The following is a 9788-nucleotide window of genomic DNA, read 5'->3' as shown; positions in this document are numbered from 1 at the left end:
TATACAATACACTACTCTAATGGCCCGGTAACACCACAAAGTGTGCAAGTTTATCAACACACTCTACTTCCAGGGTTGTTTGGCAAAGAACTGTAGCTGGTGTGCTAAGAGCTAACACAGCAGAAACATAGCGAACTTAAGAGTCTGGAACATGCAATGATTGCAGGCTAGTTGGCTCTGTTGCTCATGGCATGATACATTTATATAAGATAGTCAGGAGGGTTGTTTTTTTTTCGGTCCACTCAGATACAAGCAGGTTCCTGTCCTAAATAGGTATCTTAATACTCTCTAGGTCTGTGCTCTGGAGGTCCACCTAGTTCTCCAGTCTGTCCACTAGCATTATGTGTTCAAATGTGTCAAGAGCAGCACTTTGATTTGATAATGCAACGTTACTTAAGGTACATGTGCTTTGCGGACTTGGAGAAGGCCTTCAACAAGGTCCCTCTGGACCTGTTGTTGGCCCTGTTTTGAGGGATACTGACAGGAATATGGGGTCCTGGGATTATTGCTGCAAGCCATTCGGTACCTAAACAAACACAGTGAAAGTTGTGCCCATATTCTCAACAGAAACTCAAAACCTGTTTCTGCCATGGTTGTCATATGTCACCAATCCTGTTTGTGATTTTTATGGACAGGATTTCAAGGTGCTGCCAGGGTGAGGGGAATGTCCAATTTGAGGGTCTCAGAAGTGCTTTCCTGCTATTTGCAGATGATGTGGCTTCATCAGACCATGACCTTCAGGATGTCCTGCAGCCAGGATTAGAGTCAGCACCTGAGGACATGGTCAGAAAATAATGAGCTGCTCCCTTCAGTTTGGGATGGATTTTCTGCCCAAAATGAAGGAGTTTGATATTCTAAGGGTTATTGAGATTAGGAGGCAGATTGTTGCAGTGTCAGCAGTAAAAGAGGTGTTGTAATGGACTGTTTGGTGGAGAGGAAGCTGAGCCGAAAAGCAAACATTTCCATTGACCAGTCGATCTATGTTCCAAACCTCAACTATGGTCATGAGCTTTGGGTAGTGACCTAAATAATGAGATGGCGGATACAAGTGGCTGAACTGAGTTGCCTCCGCTGCGTTGCCAAGCTAAACCTTAAAGATAAGGTAAGGAGATCCGACATTCCAAAGGAGTTTGGAGTCGAGCCGCTACTCTTTCAGGTCAAAAGGAGCCAGAGGAGGTGGTTCGCGCACCTGATTAGGATGCCCGCTGGGCACCTCCAATTGGAGGTTTTCTGGCCACATTCAACAGGAAGACCCCGTAGTAGACCCAGAACACGCTGGAGGGATTATATATACCGTGTGGCCTGGAAACGCTTAGAGATATTCCAGGGGCAGCTGGAAAACGTTGCTGGGGTGATGATGTCACAATGCTGTCTAATCACCAAAGACTCCTCATCTTTTTAATTCAATTAAATACACCCCAGACTATTTCTGGAAATTTACACATAAAACAAACATTTAAAATATTAGTCAGTAACAGTTCAACAACTGAGAACAACCACCGGCTCTTTGCAGAAAAGAGAATGGTTAACCTTTTCTACATCACTGGGCCAGAGAGAGATCTGGCAAAAACAGACATTTTTTTCTTTGGCCTGATACAAAGTGTAAATTAGTCAATAACAACCTTTTAACAATGGGTGACTGACACTGTTATTAAACCTGCTCTAAATATTAAAAACTGCCAATTTGAAACAACAGAAATGAAGTACAGCAGTGCTACATCCACTCTAGTAGTACTAGATGGCCTCTCTATTGAATGTGCCACATTTTGTAACCTTCAAAAACTGACATGAGGTATGTATATGGCCTGGTCCCAGTACAGAGACCTCCAGGGTGGAAAGGGTTAAGCTTTTCTCTCATTTGAAACTCTCCTGATTAAACTGGAGTCATTTCACTGTAATGAATGAATTGTCCAGTTTACAAATGCTAATGTAACTTGGCCCTAATGGTACTTATTAAGGTTTGTAATTTATATGTTCATAAAGATTTCTGTCCGCTTTGTAAAATAAGTATAGTTTATCCTCCTTTAGCCTCGCCTTTGTCTTTCTCACTTCAGCACACACACACACACACACACACACACACACACACACACACACACACACACACACACACACACACACACACACACACACACACACACACACACACACACACACACACACACACACACACACATTCATGCATCAGGTTCAGTCATCCTCCGTGGCCTGTGATGGACTTGACAAATGTGATGTGCAGTAACAATCTGACAATATATACACACCTGGTCTTGTGTGGAAACCTGCAGGCTTTTCCCTTCAACACTCCTTCACCCCATCAATCACAGCTGAAATCGGAGGAGGCCATCATTCTCAATGAAAAAAAATAAAAATGGATGTCATTGTCATCATCATGTGCATCACTCTCTATCATTATTACCCTCACTGATACCATTAGGATGATACATTTAGTTTGCAGGTGGGTCTTGCAGGTGAATTAACTCCCAAGTACCTTCCAGGAAACCTGTGAAACATCATACTGCTAATATAGTAGCTGTATTTTCTTTTCCAACTCAGGGACTATAACCAGAGCTGGACCAGCCCTGTCAGACCCTGACATGGAGAAAATCATCATCACCCCTGTGTGTCCACGCCTGGCCTTCTGTCACAGCCTGTTGACAGTCGTCAGTCAGCCTGCAATAAGGCAACTGCAGCTGCTGCCTCCAGGCTCCCGACTGAGTCCTCCACAGGTCCCATAGCACTCCTACCCTGGCTCCTTTACTCTGACTTCTACTTTCATAGACCTGACTTAAGGTACCACCTCACAAACCACATATCAGTCATGCCAAGGTGTTGCTTTACGTTCCATAAGGGAATTACTCAGGCTATTATACACCACACCTGCAGCCCTGAGGTCATCTGAGGAAGACCTTCTCTTCTTATAACTAAATTCCAAAGAAGATGGAACTTTAAGTTTGCAGCAAAGAAAGCTTTGAAACAACACAGGGACTTTCCTAAATTTACCCTATTGTCAAATATGTGTCTGCAAAATGTCATCCACCTTTGGTCATGTGTTTTAGTCAGGTCAATCCTTACTGTATCCTTACATGTAGATGCAATGTTTTACATCGATGAATATGAATCGATTTTACTGTTTTCTATTTATTTATGAGTATTTTGTGTCCGCTCAGATACAATAGGAAAATGTTCCATTATATAAAACGTGTTTTTCAGTCTGCTTCCTGAGTGTAATTCTTTCTGATAATAATGACATGTCTATGAGCTGACATGATGAGGGTGTGTAACTGTGTCAGTGACAGATAAAGATGGAAGAAACAGGGAAATAGTGGTATTGAGAAAAATAATGAGACACTAACAGATTGAAAAGGGACCTTTCCTGCCGCCTAGTGGTGTCATAGATAAAAGAAAAAAAAAAAAAGGAAAAACAGCTTCTCATAAACTGATCACCAGAGAGGCAGCAATGCAATTCATCTAACTATGTTTCTGTCATTACTTTTGTTTGATAATGATAAGTCGCAGCTATGCAGGTGTGCAGATTCATCACAGTTATTTGCTGTTGTGATGCTGATCGAGCGCATTTTATGCAAACTGGGTTCCTGTCAGGCACTATGATTTATTATGGAGTTATAGTTATTTATTGTACATGCAAAATTGGGAATGCACTGAAATGCAGTTAAAATACTCAAACTGATCATTTGTTAGTGACACCATATAACTGCTTTCAATCTGAAAACTGCTTTCAGACTTTGGAAAACAGAGTTTCCTATCCTGACCTAATAGTTTTATAGCTGCTGTGTCTAATATAAAACTGGAGTCGATTTGAGGAACAAACGGATGGTTTTGCAACGTGGTAGTTTCTTTATTTCAAGAGCTTGTGAATATGTGTGTGTGTGTGTGTGTGTGTGTGTGTGTGTGTGTGTGTGTGTGTGTGTGTGTGTGTGTGTGTGTGTGTGTGTGTGTGTGTGTGTGTGTTAATGTTGACCGTGTCGGTGACGTAACGGCCCCTGGGCTCCTCTCTCTCTCTCTCTCTCTCTCTCTCTCTCTCTCTCTCTCTCTCTCTCCGTCACACACACATACACTCACTCACACGCACACAAACACACTCGGGCAGCAGCAGCAGACGCTCAGTACTGCTCTCAGTGTGCGGAGCGGAGGAGGAGGACGACCAACGGCACAGGCTGCTGTAGTTATGCCTCAGTTCCGGGAATATATATCTCCTCTCGCGCGCTCTTTCTCTCACCGTGTTCCTCTTTTTCTCTTTTCTTCTCCACCATAATTTACTTTTACCTCGCTCCTTTCCTTTGGAGAAGGTGATAAGGAGAGCCGGCTGTGCGTCATGGTGCGTCTTTGCGCACTATTTCTGGAAAAGTGATTTCTTCTAGCCTGGACTAAAATGCGCTTTTTCTGTGTGGAGTGGAAGAGAGGGAGCGTTTCGCAGCCCATGTCTCCCTCTGAATATTTGGCTGCAGCTGCTGGTGATCTGCGTGAAAGCACTGAATAAATCGGTGTTCTCTAAAAGGAAAAAAAAAAAGGGGGCTGCAGTAAGCGGGTTTTACTGTCACCGATTCTCCTCTCCCTCTGACAATGTGCCAAGTCCATCCACCACGCAGGGTGTGCGGTTGTTTCGCTTTTTTTCTTTTCCAGGATTGATTTTTTTTTTGTTCCTCTTTACTTATTTTTTTGGAAGGATTTTGGAAATTTTGGAATTCAAAGTGAAGGTCAATGGAGAGATCTGTGCATCCCCTGTGCGTCGCGGTCCCATTTAACACCAAATAGCGGCGGTGCGCCTATTTTCTGCGCGCCTGTGTGCTTGTGTGCGTATGTGTGTGTTTATGTCTGTGTGAGCGCCTTTACCTCCTTTTTCCTTCTCCCTACAGTGAGAACTCATTCCCTCAGCTTTTTTTCCTGTCCATCCAAGGCTCACGCTGCAAAGTTAGATGCTGGATCTATATTTCAGCGACCTTTTTTGGCTGTAAAAATGCTGAGCGGCGTCCTCTTTCTGAGCGTCCTCACGGTCACCAGCCTGTCACCGTCCGAAACGGAGAGCCGCAAAACTTCAGCCTCCAAAGACATCTGCAAGACGCGCTGCGGCTGCGAGGAAAGAGAGAACATACTGAACATCAACTGTGAGAATAAAGGATTTACCACCGTCAGTCAGTTTCAGGCGCCCCCAAATAAAATCTCCCAGCTTTTTCTCAATGGAAACTTCCTGTCACGGCTCAGCGCCAATGAGTTTGTCAATTATGGCAATGTCACCTCACTGCATCTGGGGAATAACGGCTTGCAGGAGATCCGAACCGGCGCTTTTAACGGGCTCCGCTTCCTGAAGCGGCTCCACTTGAACAACAACAACCTAGAAGTGATTAAAGAGGACACCTTTGCAGGACTGGAGAGTTTGGAGTATTTACAGGCAGACTATAATTACATCAGTGCCATAGAGTCTGGCGCTTTCAGTAAGCTGAATAAACTCAAAGTGTTGATCCTCAATGACAACCTGCTGTTGTCTTTGCCTCCTAATATTTTCCGCTTTGTGCTCCTCACTCACTTGGATTTACGTGGCAACCGGCTCAAGATGCTGCCGTTTGCCGGTGTTCTGGAGCACATAGGCGGCATCATGGAGATCCAGCTGGAGGAGAACCCGTGGAACTGCACCTGTGATCTGATCCCCCTCAAATCCTGGTTGGACACTATCTCTGTGTTTGTGGGGGACATAGTGTGCGAGACGCCGTTCAGGCTGCACGGCAAAGACATCACCCAGCTCATAAAGCAGGATCTGTGCCCGCGCAGGAATGCTGGTGAGCGCGTTCACCCCCCCTCTGACTCTCACTTCCAAGGGGCCCTGGCCCCGACCTACCACCCTGGCATTATTACCCCCACCCGTGCCCCTAAAGCTTCACGCCCACCCAAAATGCGCTACAGGCCCACCCCTCGCATCTCAAAGGACAAACATGTATTTGGGCCGATAATGGTTTACCAAACACGTTCCCCTGTGCCCATGTTGTGTCCCAGTGTGTGTGTTTGTACATCACAGAACCCTGACAGTGGACTGAACATCAATTGCCAAGAGCGGAAATTGCATAACATTAGTGAGCTTAACCCCAAGCCCTCCTACCCAAAGAAGCTCCACCTGACTGGGAACTACTTACAAGTGATTTACAGAACTGATCTGACTGAGTACAGCTCGCTGGAGCTGCTCCATTTAGGGAATAACAGGATAGCCGTGATTCAGGAAGGTGCGTTTGAGAATCTAACAAACCTCAGACGGCTCTATCTGAATGGGAATTACATTGAATCCCTTTCTCAGTCTCTTTTCGCTGGCCTGCAATCACTCCAGTATCTGTATCTGGAATATAACATCATCAAGGACATTTTACCGCAAACATTCAATTCTTTGCATAACCTTCAGCTGCTGTTTCTGAACAACAACCTGTTGAGATCGCTCCCTGACAATGTCTTTGGAGGCACCATGCTAACACGACTCAACCTGAGGAATAATCACTTCTCCTACCTTCCGGTTCGAGGTGTTCTCGACCAGCTTTCAGCATTTATTCAGATCGACCTGCAGGAGAACCCGTGGGACTGCACCTGTGACATCGTGGCACTCAAAAACTGGATGGAGCTGTCCAGTACCAGCGTGGTGGTCAATGAAATCACCTGCGATTCGCCCTCAAAACATGCAGGACGCCTGCTGCGCTCGCTTCGCAACGAGGCCATCTGCACCGAACCCAGTGAGGTGCCCCCACCTCAACATCCCCCTCCTACAAAAGCCCCAACGTTAATAAGCCCGGGTACGGAAGCCACCACCCCCCCTTCCTCTTCTTCTTCTTCTTTTAGCTCAGTCAGCCCCACTGAATCCCGTTTCCACACCCCGGAGTTACACCCCGAGGTTCCACTTTCAGTCCTGATCCTCGGGCTCCTTGTTGTTTTCATCCTGTCAGTCTGCTTTGGTGCAGGCCTCTTTGTGTTTGTTCTAAAACGGCGAAAAGGGGTGGAACACGTCCCCACGGGCGCCAACAACTTAGATCTCAACTCTTTCCAAGTGCAATACGGCTCCTACACACCTGAACCAACCCAAGACAAAAGCTCTGAAAGCCACGTTTATAACTACATCCCCCCACCCGTGGGCTCCATGTGCCAAAACCCCATTTACATGCAGAAGGATGGCGAACAGGTGGCGTATTACCGCAACCTAAAGGAGCTCAGCTTTGGGCCCCTGGATGCAAAGAAGGACGACATCCTTACCCGCAGCCCAGGGGCCTACACAATCAGCACAGTGGATTTTATGGATAAATCTCCCACGTCGTGTGGTTTGACCACCCCAGAGCCTCCTGAGATGTTGTATCAAAACTTAGGGGAGAGGCCCAACAAAGAGCTCCCCACTGCCTCGGGAATCCCTCCTTTCAATTACAACTTTTGCACTTTGCCTAAGAGACCTTGCATCGTGCCCCCCTACGAAGTCGCAACGGCCCGGCGGCATGTCACCAACCAGGACAGACTGAACAAAACTGTGCTGTACGGGACCCCCAGGAAATACTTCGGGCCCGAACACCCTTTCAAAAACAATGAGCACCCACTTCTGCTGCCTGGGAAGCTAAAAACAGAGCCAGACTACTTGGAGGTTCTGGAGAAACAGACTGCGATGAGCCAACTGTAAAAAAGCAACATTGCCCCCCCTCCCCCCAGGTTTTGTGCAGCATTCATAATAATCACGCAGTTACTGTAATAATCGCCCTCTCTATATATCTATCTTATCTATCTGTGTTCAATCCTACATGATGGACTGGAAGCAAACCGAAGCCTTTGATGATCTTTTTTCTCTCTTCCTTTTTTTTTTTCTTTTCAAGATGTATAAAAGGAATATAAGAAGTATATTATTATGCAGTTCTATTTTTTCTCCTGGAAGGTATAAATTATTTCATCGTTTTTTGGAAAATGAAATTCTAAAAGACTTTGACGACGGCAGGTATATAATGGGCAGGACTTTGTGCTTTTCATAAAACTGTATTTTTTTCCCCCTGTGACAAACAGAAACGTATACAGTAATTATTCTCTGTAGAGGAGGAAATGCCACCAATTGACATTCCTGTACATACTAAGCCTACACAGATAAATGGTGAGTGTAAAACCATAAAAGAAAAATCTTTTGGAAACCCAACAAGCGGCAAACTCTTACTATACCTACTCCAGAAAGTGCCTTTGCACTCAACTATTTTATCAACAATGCTCTCTGCAAAATGGAACTGTTCCTTATTTTGTTTTTGAATGTGCTGTATTTTAAAGAATCAAACCTTTGTGTAAAATAGAAGATTTATTTGTCCGTTTGAAAAGAAAAAAAGGAAAAAAAAAAAAAAAAGAACTTGAGACTGAGTGTGAAATGATATCTTAGTTCTTGACAGGGAGAATCATGTTATTTTGCTTTCATTATGAAGTGTCTTTGGAGATGTACAACTTATAGAGAATATTGTATGCTATAGAGGAGCAATACAGCGCGGCGAAAATGCGCCATTAAATTTTCACTGAAGCACTTTGTCAAGATCCTGAGCTTGAGGTACATTTTTGTTTAGACTGGTCTTGATTATTTGTGGATGTTGCCGTGTGCTGTGGACTGCTGTGTGTGTGGTGAGAGCCAGAGAAAATGAAAATAGAGGCCGCCTGCAGCTCCCCCTGCTCTCTCTCTAATGAAATGTGATGGGCCCTCTAATGATTGACTACAGTTTTTTGTTTTTTTCCCCTCCGTTGAATGATAGCCACTCTTTACCTCTTCCTCTGATCTGACACAGCATTTCAACGTTTTCTCCACATTCCCACTTCTCCCTGTAGAAAACCCTCATTCATCCTTGTTGTGCACAGACAACACTAACTTGATGTGGCGAGTCAATATTTTCTGCAGCAGGAACGAGGATGTGTCAGAATATCACTGAGGGTTGGAAAGTGATTGTCTGGAAAAGCTGGCCCCAAGAGAGGCATGTAGATAGAAAAGTGTGCCATTTTTTTTTAACAGTTTCTTGAGTATTGTAATCTTGCAGGAGTGAAGAATTGTCATTAGTATAGCAATTACCAGTAGTGAAGCCCCTTGTGGATAAGCTGTAAAATAAAATGAGCCGATGCTGAAAATGGAGGGTAGTCTGCAGCACACAGAAACCGGTTCTTAAGAAACACAGCAGTTCTTCATGTATTGCCATTCCAAAATGACACCAGATGTTAGATTAAAAATGCTGATTAATGGACACTGCGTGAGAAGAAGTGACATTATCATGGCAGTTGACAGTATTGTATTGCTCTTGTGTATAGTCAGTAAAAGACAATGCAGTCTGCAGCAAAAACAGAACGGATTTTACATGATAGTGTTTTTTTGCAAGCCAGCTTTTGAATATAGTTTGTGCATATGTGTTTGTGTCGTTATCCGCTGTGCATTCAGAGGCCCGTTCCTCTCTCTCCCTGCTGTGTGACATAGATGAACTGTGCAACCCGCTCTAATGCTAATTCTGCTTTCTGTCCTTCAACTCAAGTTGACATTGGCTCTTTGTATTCTCTGTGAATGGCCTCCCAGCGGCCAAATTCTTCTCTTCCCCCCCACTTCTCCCTTTTGTATGTCCCCAGCCCGCCACTCTCCTCCACCTCCTCCTCTGTCTTTTGTCCTCATGTGGTTCTTTTTTTTTTCTTTATGCCCTGTCCGCTGGATCTCTGCTGGCTATTGTGTTGCTGTCCAAGGTGCTGAAATGTTGCTGGCAACAGGGCTGCGTTCCAATCTGACGGCTGGGACCTGCAGAGTTTTATGCAAAGGAGAT

The 9788-nt window shown here is 44.9% G+C and overlaps 1 protein-coding gene across 1 annotated transcript; it reads left to right on the top strand.

Annotated features, from left to right (window-relative positions):
• Positions 1-4116: 4116 nt before the first annotated feature.
• Positions 4117-8535, top strand: slitrk2 (SLIT and NTRK-like family, member 2). Its single transcript, XM_069707700.1, has one exon. It carries the CDS (start codon positions 4979-4981, stop codon positions 7652-7654), a length of 2676 nt encoding a protein of 891 aa, XP_069563801.1. The 5' UTR covers positions 4117-4978; the 3' UTR covers positions 7655-8535.
• The last annotated feature ends 1253 nt before the right edge of the window (positions 8536-9788 follow it).

This window comes from Brachyistius frenatus, unplaced genomic scaffold (genome assembly GCF_029030835.1).
Source record: "Brachyistius frenatus isolate BFR_SWC_R1_liver_20210118 unplaced genomic scaffold, ASM2903083v1 Contig_71, whole genome shotgun sequence".
NCBI lineage: Eukaryota > Metazoa > Chordata > Actinopteri > Embiotocidae > Brachyistius > Brachyistius frenatus.
The sequence above is the reverse complement of the archived record's forward strand: the minus strand, read 5'-3'. Positions and strand labels throughout refer to the sequence as shown.

What these genes read in the sequence shown, in the direction of transcription:
- slitrk2 (XM_069707700.1), top strand. Translation starts at nt 4,979, where the DNA reads ATGCTGAGCGGCGTCCTCTTTCTGAGCGTCCTCACGGTCACCAGCCTG.